A 17508-nucleotide genomic window follows, 5' to 3' on the forward strand; every position below is an offset into this window, starting at 1 on the left:
TCTTTAAAACCTTTAACCTAAGCAATAATTTTCAAATTCTCCATATAGAACGGCTTGAATGCCTTGCACCTGGCCTCTAAGGATGGCCATATCCATGTTGTCTCGGAGCTGCTGCGCCGTGGGGCACTCGTGGACAGTGCCACCAAGAAGGGCAACACGGCACTCCATATCGCCTCGCTAGCCGGGCAGGAGGAGGTGGTAAAGCTGCTGCTAGAGCACAATGCCTCGGTTAATGTCCAGTCCCAGAATGGCTTCACACCTCTCTACATGGCCGCCCAGGAGAACCACGATGCTGTGGTGCGTCTATTACTGTCCAATGGAGCCAATCAGAGCCTGGCCACCGAGGATGGTTTCACTCCCTTGGCGGTGGCCATGCAGCAGGGTCACGATAAGGTAGTGGCAGTGCTCTTGGAGAGCGACACCCGCGGCAAGGTCAGGCTTCCGGCGCTGCACATCGCCGCCAAGAAGGATGATGTCAAGGCGGCCACGCTTCTCCTGGATGTGAGTATTTCTTAACAGAATCAATAACAACATTACTAACTTAAAATTGTCCTACTTTTTCTTCAGAATGACCACAATCCGGATGTGACTTCCAAGTCGGGCTTCACCCCGCTGCACATTGCCTCGCATTATGGCAACCAGAACATCGCCAATCTGCTGATCCAAAAGGGCGCCGATGTCAACTACTCGGCCAAGCATAACATCAGTCCGCTGCACGTGGCCGCCAAGTGGGGTAAGACCAACATGGTCTCCCTGCTGCTGGAGAAGGGCGGCAACATCGAGGCCAAGACCCGGGATGGTCTCACCCCGCTCCATTGCGCCGCTCGCTCGGGACACGAACAAGTGGTGGACATGCTGCTCGAACGGGGTGCTCCCATCAGCGCCAAGACCAAGAACGGCTTGGCTCCTCTTCACATGGCCGCCCAGGGTGAGCACGTGGATGCCGCCCGCATCCTTTTGTACCATCGTGCCCCGGTTGATGAGGTGACCGTGGATTATTTGACCGCTCTTCATGTGGCCGCCCACTGTGGCCATGTCCGGGTGGCCAAGCTTCTGCTGGATCGTAATGCGGATGCGAATGCCCGAGCGTTGAATGGATTCACTCCACTGCACATTGCCTGCAAGAAGAACCGCTTGAAGGTGGTGGAGCTGCTCCTGCGGCACGGTGCCAGCATTAGTGCCACCACGGAGAGTGGACTGACCCCGCTTCATGTGGCCGCCTTTATGGGTTGCATGAACATTGTCATCTATCTGCTGCAGCACGATGCCAGTCCCGATGTGCCCACTGTGCGGGGAGAGACGCCACTGCATCTGGCCGCCAGAGCCAACCAGGTGAGTTGGGAATACAGGGTGTTGCAGGGGAAAGCAGGAAATCTTTGATTAAATTTTATATTTTTTATTTAACAAATTAACTTAATTTTCTAGTCAAAAATCGGGTCTTTTGACTTACAATTTTGATAAAAAGTCAGGATAAAAATTTTAAGAATAAAAAATGCCTTGTTAATACCTTGAAACATCTTCTTATAATCCTTTCCAGACCGACATCATTCGCATCTTGCTGCGCAATGGCGCCCAGGTGGACGCTCGTGCCCGGGAGCAGCAGACTCCTCTGCACATTGCCTCCCGGCTGGGTAATGTGGACATTGTGATGCTGCTGCTGCAACATGGCGCCCAGGTGGATGCCACCACCAAGGACATGTACACGGCGTTGCACATTGCCGCCAAGGAGGGCCAGGATGAGGTAAAAGAGCTGATAGCGAAAAAGATTACCGACCACATCGACACCGTTTACCTGATGCAACTGTTTTGGATACGCCATCAGGAGTTTTTCATTTGATCCTTGGTCCTTATGCGACTTTTTTTGATTTGAGTATTATGAGTTGTCTCTTTCGCTCTTGTGTTGTTCTCGCTTTTACGTTTGTTTTCGAATAAATGTTGCAACTCTTTTTTAAAATTTGTTGTATTTTTTCTTTTATTTAATTAATGATGTTTTTAAGTTTCATTTTCAGCATATTTGTAGCCCAAAATTTATTATTGTATTTTTATATATTTTTCATTTTTTTTCAGTTTGAAATGAAATATTTTATCAATATTTTGATCTTTTCATAATTTTTGAATATATGTTGTAAAACCTTTTTCAGTATTTTGGTATGTATGTGTTGTCCTGTATTTTCCCATTTTTTAAATAATTAAAAAAACAGAGTTTAACTGCTTCAAGAAGCTAAATAATTTACTTAAATATAAACTTCAAAAACCTCCTTTAGGTGGCCGCTGTGCTTATCGAAAACGGCGCTGCTTTGGACGCCGCCACCAAGAAGGGCTTCACGCCCCTCCATCTGACCGCCAAATATGGTCACATCAAGGTGGCCCAGTTGCTGCTCCAGAAGGAGGCCGATGTGGATGCCCAGGGCAAGAATGGAGTCACGCCGCTGCATGTGGCCTGCCACTACAACAACCAGCAGGTGGCCCTGCTGCTCCTGGAGAAGGGAGCCAGCCCCCATGCCACGGCCAAGAATGGACATACGCCATTGCACATTGCAGCCCGCAAGAACCAGATGGACATTGCCACCACGCTGCTGGAGTATGGTGCTCAGGCCAATGCCGAGAGCAAGGCTGGGTTCACCCCGCTCCATTTGAGCAGCCAGGAGGGCCATGCCGAAATCTCCAACCTGCTCATTGAGCACAAGGCAGCCGTTAATCATCCGGCCAAGAATGGTCTTACCCCGATGCATCTGTGCGCTCAGGAGGACAACGTGAATGTGGCCGAGATCCTGGAGAAGAATGGCGCCAACATTGACATGGCCACCAAGGCGGGCTACACTCCGCTGCATGTGGCCTCCCACTTTGGACAGGCCAACATGGTCCGTTTCTTGCTCCAGAATGGCGCCAATGTGGATGCGGCCACCTCGATTGGGTACACACCGTTGCACCAGACGGCTCAGCAGGGCCATTGCCATATTGTGAACCTTCTGCTGGAGCACAAGGCCAATGCCAATGCCCAGACTGTCAACGGGCAGACGCCGCTCCACATTGCCCGCAAGCTGGGCTACATCAGTGTCCTGGACTCGCTAAAGACCATCACGAAGGAGGACGAGGCAGCTGCTGCCTCAGCCCAGGCCGAGGAGAAGTACCGTGTGGTGGCCCCGGAGGCCATGCACGAGTCCTTCATGTCCGACTCCGAGGAAGAGGGCGGTATGTATCCTTTGAATTCCCAATTGACACCTAACCATAAGCCACAAGCTCCACTGCCCAGCTAGTCAGCCAGCACACAGACACCACCTAGCACAAACCCATAGATTACGATTACGTTTACGATAGTCCTAAGTGAATCCCCCCCGTTCTTTTATGCGTGTCCGCCGTCAGGGGACACAAATTTGGAATTGGACGCTGGCTACGAGTATGGCATTGGGCCAGGTCGGTCAGATGCCCACGTCTATCTGCCGTACTACCAGGGCGACAATCTCTATGTCTCCAGTAAGTGTCTCCCAGGGCCACTTGGAAGTCCCCTAACCGTATCCGTATCCCTATTCGTATCGTATTAAATCCTGGCCATTATCAAGTGCACAAATTGGCTAATGATTGGATTCTGATTGGCTTTATGAAATGACCACAAAAGTTTTGATTACAAACGGCACTTTATATGGGTCTGAAATGTATAGAACTATATCTTGACGTTGTAATTGAGTAATCAAGTGCGGAAAGGAAGTCCAATACTTGTGGCTCCTTGTTCTTTTTATATATATGTTTGCATACATTTTGTGTAAAATCTAAACTATCGATTCATACACTCATAAAAATATGTCTCTATAAATAAAATTTAGAATTAAGTAAAAGTTTTTATGAATTTAGGGCAACGAATACAAATTTTTTGGGTTAATTTTTCTATTTTTTTTCAAAATTAGGGCGTTAGTTATTTTCTTAATTTAAGAGCGAATTTCACATTTTTTTGCTGGTCAATTTTCATTAGAAACCATGGCGAGTTCGCCCTAAGAATTTTGGTGAAAAAAATCCCACACGTGTGCACATATAATTCCCAACTGGTTCTAGCACTTCCGGAATGAAGTAAAGGTGGCCGGCCTTAGGTTTATCCAGTGGCGAGTACATGTGTGTGTGCACATGTTTGTGCTATTATGTGCTATTGTATTTGTGCTATTCCATATGTCCTTTACATAGTTACTTTCCTTAAAAGTAACCCATCGAACTGGGCTTCGCTTTGAAAGCTACATTTCTGATCTGTGATATTTCACATCTTCCTTGTAGATAGGACTTCAAATCACTATTGAATTTTTTTGTCAGGATGGGATTAATATCCCTGAGTTCGCTTATAACCGCGGCATGCAATAATGTTACCTTGTGTGTCTGTATCTATATCCATGTAATATGCTCCTATTTAACGGTCATGCTAGCTTTACATATTATATCACCCCTATATATATCCATTTATTATATCAATCTAAATAAGATCAAGCATGTACAACTTACGAAATTTGTTAACTAAAATCAAACTCATTTGCATTCTTCTATTTTCAATGCACTGCGCTCTCTCATCTGCAATTCAACAATACAACAACTCAACAATACAACAAATCAACAACTTTTAACAACAACAACTCCGACACACCCAAAACAACTGAAACACGAAACAACAATTATATCAAATAACAACAACTACAACGCTATATGGCCGATTGGACTGTCTTGTGCTTAACCAAAATGCAAATGCTGCGGAATGCCCTCGAAACGCATCGAAATCGATTCAAAACTCTAGGCGAAGACAATATGCTATCAGATCAACCATACCGTTATCTGACCGTTGACGAAATGAAATCCCTAGGCGACGACTCGCTGCCCATCGATGTGACCCGTGATGAGCGCATGGATTCCAACCGGATGACCCAGAGCACTGAGTATGCCTCCGGTGTACCACCCACCATTGGTGAGGAAGTGATTAGCCCCCACAAGGCCCAGGTATATGGCAGTTCGCCCAAGGCTACCGTCGATGGTGTGTACATTGCCAATGGATCTGGACACGATGAGCCGCCGCATGTGGGGTGAGTTTTGAAATCCTAGACCCTCATTTAGCCATAGTTCATTGTAAAGTAAAGATTGACACCTATTTTTTTGCCTTAAAATAAAATTATTTCAATTTTGACAATTAAATCCCTTTGTTAAATATTTTTAAAAAGAACTCTTAAAGTTTTTGGTTTTAAAATCTTTATTTTAAAATTAATATATATGTTTCACTTGGCAATCGCGGTTTCAATACATTTTTTTTACACTTTTCAGCCGCAAACTGAGCTGGAAGAGCTTCCTGGTTTCCTTCCTGGTCGATGCCCGTGGCGGAGCCATGCGTGGCTGCCGACACAGTGGGGTGCGCATGATCATCCCTTCGCGCTCCACCTGCCAGCCGACGCGTGTCACCTGTCGCTATGTGAAGCCGCAGCGCACCATGCATCCGCCGCAGCTGATGGAGGGCGAGGCTTTGGCCAGTCGCGTCCTGGAGCTGGGTCCGTGCTCTACCAAGTTCATTGGACCGGTGGTCATGGAGGTGCCGCACTTTGCCTCGCTGCGCGGCAAGGAGCGTGAGATTATTATCCTTCGGTCGGATAATGGCGAAACCTGGCGGGAGCACACCATTGACAACTCGGAGGAGATCATACACGACGTGATGCAGCAATGCTTTGAGCCGGAGGGTGAGTGCAGGAGTGGGAATTCTTGCGTTTTCTATGGATTATAACTTTTCTTTTTTTTCTGCAGAGATTGCCCAGCTGGAGGAGCAGGCTGGCAACCATGTGTGCCGCTTTGTCACCTACGATTTCCCCCAGTACTTTGCTGTAGTATCGCGCATACGCCAGGAGGTCCATGCCATTGGCCCCGAGGGCGGCATGGTGTCCAGCACTGTGGTGCCACAGGTGCAGGCCGTCTTCCCCCAGGGAGCGCTCACCAAGAAGATCAAAGTTGGCTTACAGGTAAACCTCTTTAAACCGCGCAAGGGCGTTGCGCCTGAGAAACTGCGCAAGATAAGCGTCAATCACGTGCCCAAGAAGAAGCGCTTCTCGCTCATCTGGTAAACCAGCCAGGGCAGTTATATCTATACTTAAAAAGCTAAAGAAAAAAAGAAACAAATCGGTCAGCATACATATATACTCGAGCATTTAATCTCCAACTTACCAAAGAATATCAAAAACAAAGCAAAAGATGTTTTCCAAAGTGAAATAATGAGCATTTATAACCAGTACTCCCCATAATTAATAACCAATAACCATCTATGTTAACCTACCCGAATCCTGTGTAGCAAAGTATGGTAGATCATGGGCTCAAAGATCACTTACAGTGGTCTGAACTTGGCAATTATTCAAGGCTAAACCCCCACTGTAAGCGATCTAAGGAGCTGCATTTTCCAAATGTTATTACTCGTATGAAATATGTGCACTTTGTTTGATTATATTGAGACACACACTTAAGAACCCTACGGCACTCAGCTTATGGAGCCATTGTGGAATCGGTATCCTCACGCTAACCAATATGCTATGCAATAATAAATACTTAAATAAACCGATTAAATATGATCAAGGATCAAGCGACAGCTGTTAGATCGCAACAAACATTGTCCAATTTGCTAAGATGAAAAACAAGCGTATATCGAATATTATGATACACTTATGCTAACTACTCTTAACTACTCATACATTATTTATGATTATTACCTACTTATGCCTAAGATTATACTTACAAGTTCTCTGAAATGCAGTACTACCCAATAAATTTAGTTCAACAAAAACTTTATGCCAATGAAAATGTTTTAATTACTTTTCATTTGATTACTTTTTCATTGAATTGCTTTTTCAAATCTAAAAAAAAAAAAACAAATAAATAAGTCTGAAAAGAGGTGATAAATATTTCTATAGTTACAATTGGGTCCGGTCTGAGGTGCCTAACGAAGTTGTAACCTTTTTAGCCATGCCGTAAGCAAAAAACGATTTTATAATGGCCCCACTCATGAGTTCTAATTTATCGCACGTTTTATTTGCATTTATCTGATATCTGTAAACATTTTCAATATTTATTCCGTTTTGAGTTCTGTATAAATTGTATAAAGATTTTCGTTTTCTAGTTCTTAAGTTGTAGTAAAAGTTTTTTTGATGACTAAATTTATTGGGACATAAATGGGCTCGAACATTGTTATCGTTTGTAGTTAACTTATGATGTATTTTAACCAAAAAACATGCAATTGTTCAATACAAAAACCATATAAACGATATACATAAACATCAAACTAAATAAGCATTGTACAAAAACCAAAAAAAAGAAAGCAAATTTACAGAAACAGAATGTTATCGAATCGAAAATGTTCACCATTTAGCCCAAAAAAACTCATTTCATATTATTTGTTTTACTTTTTAATTTCCTTTATGGCAGACAAGAGGCGCATATTTCGTATATTCTTTTGTTTATGGATTTCGGTTGAGTTTTTCGTTTAGTTCATCTCATGACTGTACTATGTAAGCGTGGCCGGGAAATCGATTTTTGTCTATTGTGCCAATCGAAATCCGTTACACTCGTTCTAGGCCCAGCCGGTCGATCCCGATCTCACCGCCAAGCTGCTGGGCCGCGGCGTGGCCGTATCTCCGATCGTTACGGTCGAGCCGCGGCGCCGCAAGTTCCACAAGGCCATCACCCTCAGCATGCCGGCCCCCAAGGCGCACAGCCAGGGGATGATCAATCAGTACTCGGGCAACACGCCCACCCTGCGCCTGCTCTGCTCGATCACAGGTAAGTTGAAGCCGCTCCGCTACCGATCCGCCAGCCGGCCTTTTGTGTTGTTTGTACAATGTGATCCAAGCAGTTATTATTACCAATTACCAATTACCAATTAACATTATGACCATTACGAGTATATTCACTTACATTTCCATTACGTTAGTTGATGTTTTTGAGTATACAGATTCCCGATCTTCCACCTCCCCCCCTCTCTTTCTAACTCTCTATATATACCTCTGTCTCAGGCCTTCAGTTCCTTCATTCCTGTTTATGATTTCTTGAGTGTATACTATATGCTTTCGTTCAGTTGAGTTCGTACCCGCTTCCGTTGTTCGTTTTGGTTGTCTATAACATTTAGAATACAAGTATCTCTCATGTGCTGATAAGTAGTACTATATATATACCATACATGCCATATATACTATATCCAATCCTGTACAGTGGAAAGTGCCTAGTTGAAAAGAACCCAAAGAATTGATACCTCCGGGAGTTATTCCCAACCTGAAATTCTAATTGATTCAAGAGGCATTCGTTCTCATGTAGGTCCCATTCGATCCAAAGTGAAACATTGTGCTTGTGTCTGTGTAGTAGATGTTCGTACGGACGGTATCGTATCGTATCCTATATCGTATCCCCCCTTGGAACTCTAGCCAGTTGTAGAGCATTCGTCATTCACCTCTGCATTCAGACACGGTTACGCCCATCCATCAGCTACACCCCACTACCACTACACGTTGAACACGGTCACAGTTTAAGATACAGATACAGAAACAGATACAGATACAGACACCCCACCTGCCACGTACTCAGCCCGATCATTATCCAGATCAATGTCATGTACAGTGTGTCTCTCTCATTGTGCCAAAAGGTGATCGTTCCGTTAACCTTTGTTCGATTTGCGTTCGTTATCGCTTTAGTTCGTTCTGATGATTTTCGATGATTTCGATTTCTATTTCGATTTCGTGTTGAGCAAAAACAAACCCAAACAAAACAAACTTCAATTCAATTCTTGATTGAAAACCTATTTAATTGTTCTATAATTTCGTACTAATGCGTCATTGCATATGTGTGCACGCATTCCGTTCTGTTTTCTCAATCCATTGAAGGTGTGTTTCGGAAAAGGTCTCTAAAAGGTAACTAAAACTGACTCAAACGTCACAAATACTAAAATAAATAATACAAAAATTCAGAAATTCACAAACATGTATGAAGTTTCAAATTGAAACTGTTTACCAAATAAAATCGTTATTTGTTCATATTTAGTTCTTTCGTTCTATGCCAAACCTAAAAAAAAGAAAAAAGATAATAATATTAATCAAATACGAATATTATTGTGTTGCAAAATGAGGCAAACAACAAAATCCAAGAAGAAATTTGACAAAAAAAAAAAAAAAATGAAAATTCTGCATACTTTATTTATGATAAATTCTCTTGTTAAGAAACTATTGCAAATATTTCAAACAATTATTTTTCAACTTCTACGCCTTTAGTCCTTTTTATTTGATTTGATTTCGTTGAGTTTCTTGCTTTTGAGTTGCCCCATTGATTTCCTGAGTTCCATTGAGTTTTTTTGCTTAAATTCGGGTTGCGCTGCGTCTTTGGGTTTACTGTGCCAGAAGCTCAGGATTAACTTTCTGTTCGGGGCCCACTCCAGACCCCACTCCATTGGCCATGTTCTCCATGCCAAGATATCGCTTCCAGCTCCAAAACAGCTTCGTTTTGAAGTAAGCCAACTTTCCAATTTACTTTTTCGAACCTTAAGCTTGTCATGCAAACGTCTTTGCCGCCTTCTCTTTCTCTCTGTCTAACCTCTCTCCCTCTAACATCTAACAATAATATGATTACCTAAGCGAATTTCTGACTGCACGCGGTTTACTGCCAAATATATACCTAAACTGCACAATTTCATTAAAGAGTTTGTAGGTCTTATAAGCTAAACTTATAAACGCTAAATAAAGTTGCTCTTTGGGCCATCGAAACCGTATTTGAAGCCAGGCCACCTGATAGTGCCGAATTACTTTGATTTGTTCCGTTGTTCAGTTACCAATTCGAGTATTATTCCATTGTGTCATCCTTGTTAAGGCTATCTAGCTTCAAGTTGAATTTACTTTTATTAATTATTCTTTTTCGGTTGGAATGCCGTGCACCTGATTGTGGTTCGTTTATTTGTTCGGTTTTGTTGTACTTTTATTATTATTATAAATCATCAAGCAGAATATTATTACAAAAATAAAAAAATAAAGAACGTAAATGATCAATTTCGAATTTCTACTGTTTGTGGCACCAAAGAGAACTTTTCTGAAACCAAATAAATGTCAACTATTGAGGAAGAAACCAAAGTCAAGCGAGTGCTGTGACAAGCTCAATAATATCTGACTACAAGCAATGTTTTGTTATTGTTAAATACAAATATATAAAAATCTAAGATAAATATGACGACTACTTTATACTTACATTCCAGAATTCAGTTGAGGTTTTCAATTATTTTGTCTTTGATTTCTTGTTATCGTTTTCTTTGAGATTTTTCGTTGTTTTTTGAACACATTTACTACAACAAGAAACACGTGACACGCTCACTTATTTTTCATTCAAGAGAAACCAAAAATTTGTTTTTCCAAAATATTAAGCATGTTGTTTCGAAACGGCTTCAAAGTAAGCAGCGCAACAAGTACCCTAGTACTCGTACCTCTGTAAATGCTATAGCCCAACCAAATTAATCAAATATATGCTTGAAATCAAAGTGCCTCATCAACACACACTCCATATGATCACAACACACCACAACACTCCACACTCAACATTCATCACATCCATGCCATGCCACACAGATAACAAGATACTCGATATTCCTAATACTTATCGCTAAATAAGATTTTACTTACCATAAACTATATACAATAATACTTTTCAATACTATTCCTAATCCATCTAATTGCTTTGTAATTAAACACACAATCGTATTCTCTCTGAACAAGTTTTTGAGTTGAGATTTATGGTTTCGTTTGTGAAATTAGTTCAGCCATTTTGGAATTCAATTCAATAATTATCTGCTAATGAGACAACAGTAGAGTTTTCAAGAGTTTTTACATACATATATGTAGTCTATGCGTAAACCCCCCCCAGTCCCAAAATCTGAGCCCCGCAATTGAACATCTCCGTATTTCGTCTTCCATCTAACTCCTCCATCGCCAGGCGGACCTTCCCGTGCTCAGTGGGAAGATGTCACCGGATCCACACCCCTGACCTTCGTCAACGATTGCGTCTCCTTCACCACAACCGTCTCGGCTCGATTCTGGCTGATGGACTGTCGCAATATCTCGGATGCCACAAAAATGGCCACCGAGCTGTACAAGTGAGTGTTTTAGGGGGCTAACTAGGGGTTTTAGTATTCATTAATTATTCTCTGCTCACAGGGAGGTAATCCACGTACCCTTCATTGCCAAGTTTGTGGTGTTCGCCAAGAAGATCGAACCCTTCGAGGCGCGACTCCGGGTATTCTGCATGACCGACGATCGCGAGGATAAGACGCTCGAGAAGCACGAGCTGTACACGGAAGTCGCCAAGAGCCGCGATGTGGAGGTTCTCGAGGGCAAGCCACAGTACATCGAGATGGCTGGCAATCTTGTGCCCGTGACCAAGTCGGGTGACCAGTTGCAGCTGCAGTTCAAGGCCTTCCGCGAGAACCGTCTACCCTTCACCGTTCGCGTCAAGGATCAGCATGCCGACATCGTTGGCCGCACGCTGTTCATGAAGGAACCGAAGGTGGCCAAGGGTGAGCCACCGCAACAGCCCATCTGCATCCTGAACATCGTACTTCCGGAGGCAGTGATTCCGGATTCCACCACGGCCTTCTCGGACCGTGTTACCTCCGCCTACAGGACCTCAATGTTTAGTTTGAGCAAACATCAAAATGACCATTACATCGGCGACATTCGCATCGTGGATCTGTCGAACCTCTTGGGCAAGGACTGGATCCAACTGGCCCCGGAGATTGGCATAAATGGGGAGGAGATCGACGAGATCATCAACCAAAACACCGACAGTATTGCCAGACAGGCCCAGAGCATGATTCGACTTTACAAGGACAAGCCCAACTATGACATTCTCTTGCTAGAAGCGGCGCTCAAGAACATTGGACGAGATGATATTATGAAGAAGTGCAAGAGTGGGCGACTTTCGCATTCCCGCGAGTTCGATGACACAGACATCATGAAGAACTCGGAATCCGTGGAGGAGCTGGTTCGCAGAGAAAGTAAGTGCTACAAAATTTCAATTCGTAGAATTCATATATATTTATAAACATTTTAATTTGTTAAGTTAAAAATATTAAATGCCTGAAAAGCTATTCACTTCCATGTTGAATAACCCCTTAAGCTCTTCCTGCAGGCAAGCGGATCCAGCAAATCAATGAACGGGAAGAGGTCAAATACTCAGCCGAGGAGAAGGAAGTTGAAGAGTCCGAGTCCGATGAGGAAGCCGCCAAACGCACGGTGGCCGAGCGGCGCGAGAAGATTGTAAAGCGTCTGTCCATGGAGCGATCCATTCCTGCCTCGACGCAAAAGAAGGAGATAACCCGCGAAATAACCGAGATTAAGCGGAAGAGCCTAATCGAAGACAAGAAGGCCCACCACGAATCCGAGATCTTGATGCAGCTGCCCGCAGACAATGTGATCATTAAGACAACTACGGTGCCCGATCAGGTCATTAAGATGAAGATGGGCAAGATGGATTCGACCGAGGTGAGCAAGAGCGAGTTTGACAAGGAACTGACGCACAAGTTCAAGACATCCGGACGCAGTTCAGAGGAGGAAGACCAGCCTTCGTCCCCAGACCAGACCGACAAGATTGTCCAAGATATCAGCTCTGCTGAGAAAAAGGAGAAGGATGGCGTAACCTTCAGTCGGGTGACCACAATCACCCGCCAGGAGGCCCGTGACATCACCGAGGATTTCCTGGAGATGGAAAAGCGCAGCCAACTCCCAGCCACTTCCACCACCGCAACCGTTCACGAGAAGTTCGTCGAGGAAGTCAAGGAAAAGACCAGTCCTCTGGCCTCAGTGCCGCAGGAAACCGTCAAGGAGGTGCAGCAAGTCATTCACGAGGTCACCGAAATAGCCAGCAAGAAGGTGGAGAACATAATTAGCTCCTTCGAGACCACCAAGCCGCAGGAGGCGACGGTAGTCCTGCCTACCCAGGCGACTTCCACCGAATCAACGAAGGTCAGCGAGACCATCAAACACCTGGAGGATGTCAAGACGGTGGCCCAAGAGCAAAAGAAATCGGTCCAGGTAATTGAGAGCTCTAGTATTGAGGAGACCATTGCCGACTTCGAGGCCAAGAAGGTCAAGTATGACTTCCATGGCGGCGAGCCCAAGACCCAGATCCCCAAGTTCACGCGAAAACCCAGCGAAGAGTCCATGAAGCCCACAGCAGCTCCACGTGCTGCGGCTGAGCCTGAGATGGAGTCCGCAGTGGATACCAAATCCGAGAAGCCGATCTCAAAGATTCCAGTCAAGACATCTGCCTCAGAAGTCGATGCTCGAAAGATGACCCACGACTTTCTGCAGGGCGAGAAGCTAGCCGCTGAGTCCAAGCCAGCCCCAGCAGCCAGCAAGATTCCGAAGGTGGAGCCAAGGAAATCAGTAGAGAAACTGGTCGAGAAAGAGTTCAAGATTTTAGATGATGTGGTGGCCTCCACGGCGACCATTATGACAGCAGGCCTGGGTGCCGAGCAGCTCAAGGATAAGTCCGTCAAGCAGCCAGAAATCGCTGCCAAGGCTGATACTGTGGCCGAAAAGGTTTCCGAACTGGTTGACACATTCCACAAGATCGAAGAGAAGGTGACAAAGTCTGAGAAGCCCTCGGAAATTGCCAGCAAAGTGGAGAACTTGGTAAAGGCCGAGGACAAGCCTCTGTTACAGACTCAACTTAAAGAGGACAAGGTGGCAGAAAAGGTGGCCAATGTCGTCGAAACATTCCACAAGATCGAGGAGCAGATCACCACCTCTGAAGCTCGCAAGCTCACCCACGATTTTCTGAGCATGGAACAGCAATCCCAACTGCCGAGCTTGCCTCTTGAGTCGAGTTTAACATCCACTTCAGCCTCAGAACCGGATTCGGTGGTCTCTGTGAAACCCTTGCAGCCGGCAAGTAAGATACCTGTGGTAGAACCCAGGAAGACCCTGGTCGAGGAAGCTCCAAAGCCACTGACCGAACCTGAGCCTGTGAAGCCCAGCGAAAAGAAACCACTGAATGAGCGCCAGCTTACTGCTGATTTCTTGAGCATGGAGCAGCAAACCCAATTGGTGTCTGAACCCGCCAAGGCAGTCGTAGAGGAGGTAACCAAGATCGCAGAGCAGCAGGTAGATCAATCCAAGAAGCCAAAAGCTTTGAACGAGCGTCAGCTCACAGAAGACTTCTTGAGCATGGAGCAGCAGACCCAACTGCCATCCAAACCAATCAGCGGTGATGCCAAGCCATCAGATAAGCTAATCGATGGCATTGAGTCGGCGGCCCCAGTTGGTGATATTTCACCATTCCAGACTCCCAAGCTGACCACCAGTGTGGTGACTCAACAGCTGGCGACTGAATACGACAGCGACACCTTTGGCAAACATGCCACTATGCCACTGAGCGAGACAATCAAACAAGAGGCACTCACAGCACCCGTGTCCATGGAGCCACGCAAGTCTCTGACCGACGCGGAGTTCTGCAAGTCGGTGGGCGAAACGATCACCAAGAAAATGAGCGAGGGCGTGATTGAGATAACTGATGAGCTCAAGAAAATGGGTAAACTTACTTCTTACTTTCATAGTCTCTTTTCTTATGCTTATGACATCTTTCAGCGAGCGACATTCCACACTCCATGACTCCTCCGCCAACTCCTAGTGACACCAAAGCCGAGAAGCAGAGCGAGCAGCCCGAACTGATTAGCTTAGAGCGTGGTAAGTTCCTGGAGTTGAGCTTAATCCAGTCTTAGTTATTTAATAAATTAAATCCAAGATTATTTGGCCGACACTGTGACCACGCTGCACTCGACCACAGAGTCGACATTCGAGCGCGTCTCTGCCATTACGAAAATTGGTAAGTGCAAGTCTTGAAATGAGTGGCTGCCTCTATGCTCAATTTCTATGCAATTTGTAAATGTTATGTAAAATGATTTTAAATTTAAGTTTCTATGTTTGCCTTTTTCGATACAAAAAAAAAAAAATAAAATAAATAAATCTGTAATTATGATTTCATTTACACCCGTTCTTTTTATTTATATTTTCGCCACAATCTGTAGTGTTTGTTAAACTGTTTTTTCGTTGAATCCCATTTCGTTACTCCCACCTCTCTCTGTACCTCTACATTTCGTCCTGATTTAAGTCCAAAGGCTTTTTGTATGCAAAATACCATTCAACCATTAAACGATTGCGATCCAAGAACTGTTAGTTAATTTATAAAATAGAACGGCAAACTGCTAACTGCTACTGTGTGTATCTTAATAAAAAAAATTCTGTAAGTGCCATAAATCTAAGCTAACAAGGATTTTCCAATCCCCAGATAACAAACGCCAGACCGTAGCGCATTGAATGAACGTGGCCACAAAATTCTCGTAGAAACTTACTTGTCAGAAAGCCAGTGCTAAGTTGCCAAGTATGCATGGCTAAGTTGCCAGCTAATCCAATTACGTTAACACTGACGAAAGGTCGTAGAAACAGCGCTAATTGTCTAGTTTGGCGCCATAGGTACCTCTGCGTATACGTAACATTCAGCGGTGTCAATGTCAGTGGGCCAGTCAATCGATATATTGAACCGCGAATCGATTGTGCGCCGGTAACTTTACCTTACTCTCGACAGGCTCTCCGATCGGTGGAGACATTCCCGTTGACTGGCGAAAGCCTATTAGCCCATTAGCAGACGAAAGGCATCCACAGTTAATAGCATTTTCCAGGGGTTTCTTATATAATTGGCGGCTGTGCAATCTGCCTTTGCCACTGCCACGGTGAGCAATGCTACCGTCGCGCACTTATGTCATAGGGCCAGGGGCCAGCCAGCCACCGACTGAAAGCCGAGCGGTGGCGTATACTTAATTTAATTTGCTTCTGGCATTCTTGCAGTACGGCGATAGGCGCGCTTTCCGAGCAGATTTAGTTTCGAATTTGTATTTACCAAGAACGCGCCATATAAAAGTCACACAAGAGCGCGTCTCTTAGAATTTCGGTGCTTTAAGGTTTAGAGGAATAGGAATTATTCCAGAAAGTGAAGTTTACGATTTGTGTTTATGGTTCATTCAGTGCGCTACGGAATAAACTAATCAAATAAAATTAACCAAACACTAAAGTAACTTTAAGCCTATTTTATCTTAATGGTAAGTTCCCATGTACAATTACAATCAATTTGAAAAGTTGCCACAGCTGTAAGACTTATGTTTATGCATCTACATATGATGGGTATCGTTTTCTGATAGGGCTCCCTCATTGTTGTCCACTCAACTCTCATGGTGTAACAATTACGTTTGCAATTTTTGACCAACTATTTAAGCAATTGAGTTTATGTTTCTTAATCTACTACTACTACTGCTGCAAGTTACAGTTAACATATGTAATAGCCTTGTTTAATATATTCGTAAATAACTATTGGTCTATAGATGGATCTATGGATAAGTCATGCCATAATACTACCTATATATATTGATATACGTTTACCAATTACTACAAGATTTTTTTCATTAAGATAAACACTTTTGGCATACTTTTGGATTTCCGAAATTGAAACAAATTGAAACTGTACCCATATGGGGATCAGCTAGCGGTAGCTTTCCGATCTCCACATGAGGATTCATCGAAGAACACTCCAATAAACCACCATGGCCTTCAGTTTGCAATGTTTATGTTTGATTTGTTTTCAGCAAATACTTATGTGTTCTGTTGCTTTTCGTAATTTAGCAATCCTAACGAAAAAGCCTATATAACTATCATATATATCTAACGGTATTAGTGTACTGTAACTGAATGTTAAGTCGAGCCACATCCAGTTATCACAGTAGCATCTCTATATAGTAAATAGCATATCGTACTCCTATACTCGTACTCTTTGTCATTATTTGCGATTTTTAAAGCCAACAGCCACAGCCACCTACTTATATTAGCCCACCATATAACCAGCCTATGTTTGTTTGCACCCAGACCCACCAACCCAGCGAGCTTCTTTATGTAATTGGTTGTTTATAGATCGCATTGTGTAGCGTACGAGTATGTGACATATGATGTCGTGGTTGTTCTTATACTTGCAGTACCTATAGTCAATTTTGCCTCTTTTGATTTTGAATCAACATAAACATTGCTTAAATATGTGCAATTCAAAAATATGCAAACGTAATCAGCTCAGCTCAAGAATCGTACTCGAAGCATTGAATTTTGTGCAGCAATTAAGCAGAAATGGGCCCAATAATCCACGACCTCATATGCAGCATCTGTATGTATCCGGCTGAATGCAGCTCAGCTCCGCTAGGCTAAGCCAAGCTAAGCTTCATCTGGCATCGTTAAGTGCGGAACAGATATATTTTGATTTCGCTTCTCGACTAACTTCCATAAGCGTAATTGCATGATTGTGTGCCTGCTGCTGGGTTTTTGGCGTACAGCTTGTAGTAAGAATATATACGTACGACATACATATCCCTGTATGTTGGCAACTCAATTGCACCCTGTACATAGACTAACCCACCATTAAACCCCATGGTTGACTTGTAATCGGTGTTAACTG

General features: G+C 43.9%; 2 protein-coding genes across 9 annotated transcripts in view; both read left to right on the forward strand.

Moving 5' to 3' along the window:
* Ank2 (Ankyrin 2) overlaps positions 1-17508 on the forward strand; it is a 60840-nt gene that overhangs the window by 8361 nt on the left and 34971 nt on the right. For 6 of the 8 annotated variants that reach the window (XM_070286021.1, XM_041775548.2, XM_070286023.1 and 3 more), the window contains exons 3-15: positions 49-501; positions 568-1332; positions 1538-1741; positions 2265-3192; positions 4769-5051; positions 5287-5693; positions 5758-5969; positions 7569-7773; positions 10954-11113; positions 11175-12013; positions 12148-14550; positions 14607-14705; positions 14764-14844. In XM_070286021.1, the coding sequence (XP_070142122.1) occupies positions 49-501; positions 568-1332; positions 1538-1741; positions 2265-3192; positions 4769-5051; positions 5287-5693; positions 5758-5969; positions 7569-7773; positions 10954-11113; positions 11175-12013; positions 12148-14550; positions 14607-14705; positions 14764-14844 (7039 nt within the window). Of the gene's footprint in view, positions 1-48; positions 502-567; positions 1333-1537; positions 1742-2264; positions 3193-3363; positions 3475-4768; positions 5052-5286; positions 5694-5757; positions 5970-7568; positions 7774-10953; positions 11114-11174; positions 12014-12135; positions 14551-14606; positions 14706-14763; positions 14845-17508 lie in introns of all 8 variants that reach the window. The other 2 variants (XM_041775552.2, XM_070286020.1) reach the window with 2 other exon arrangements.
* LOC108079945 (uncharacterized) overlaps positions 15900-17508 on the forward strand; it is a 28671-nt gene continuing 27062 nt past the window's right edge. The window contains exon 1 of the mRNA XM_041775553.2: positions 15900-16114. The gene's annotated coding sequence lies outside the window, so the exon portion shown is untranslated. The remainder of the gene's footprint in view (positions 16115-17508) is intronic.

Source organism: Drosophila kikkawai, chromosome 3L (assembly GCF_030179895.1).
Source record: "Drosophila kikkawai strain 14028-0561.14 chromosome 3L, DkikHiC1v2, whole genome shotgun sequence".
Classification (NCBI taxonomy): Eukaryota; Metazoa; Arthropoda; class Insecta; order Diptera; family Drosophilidae; genus Drosophila; species Drosophila kikkawai.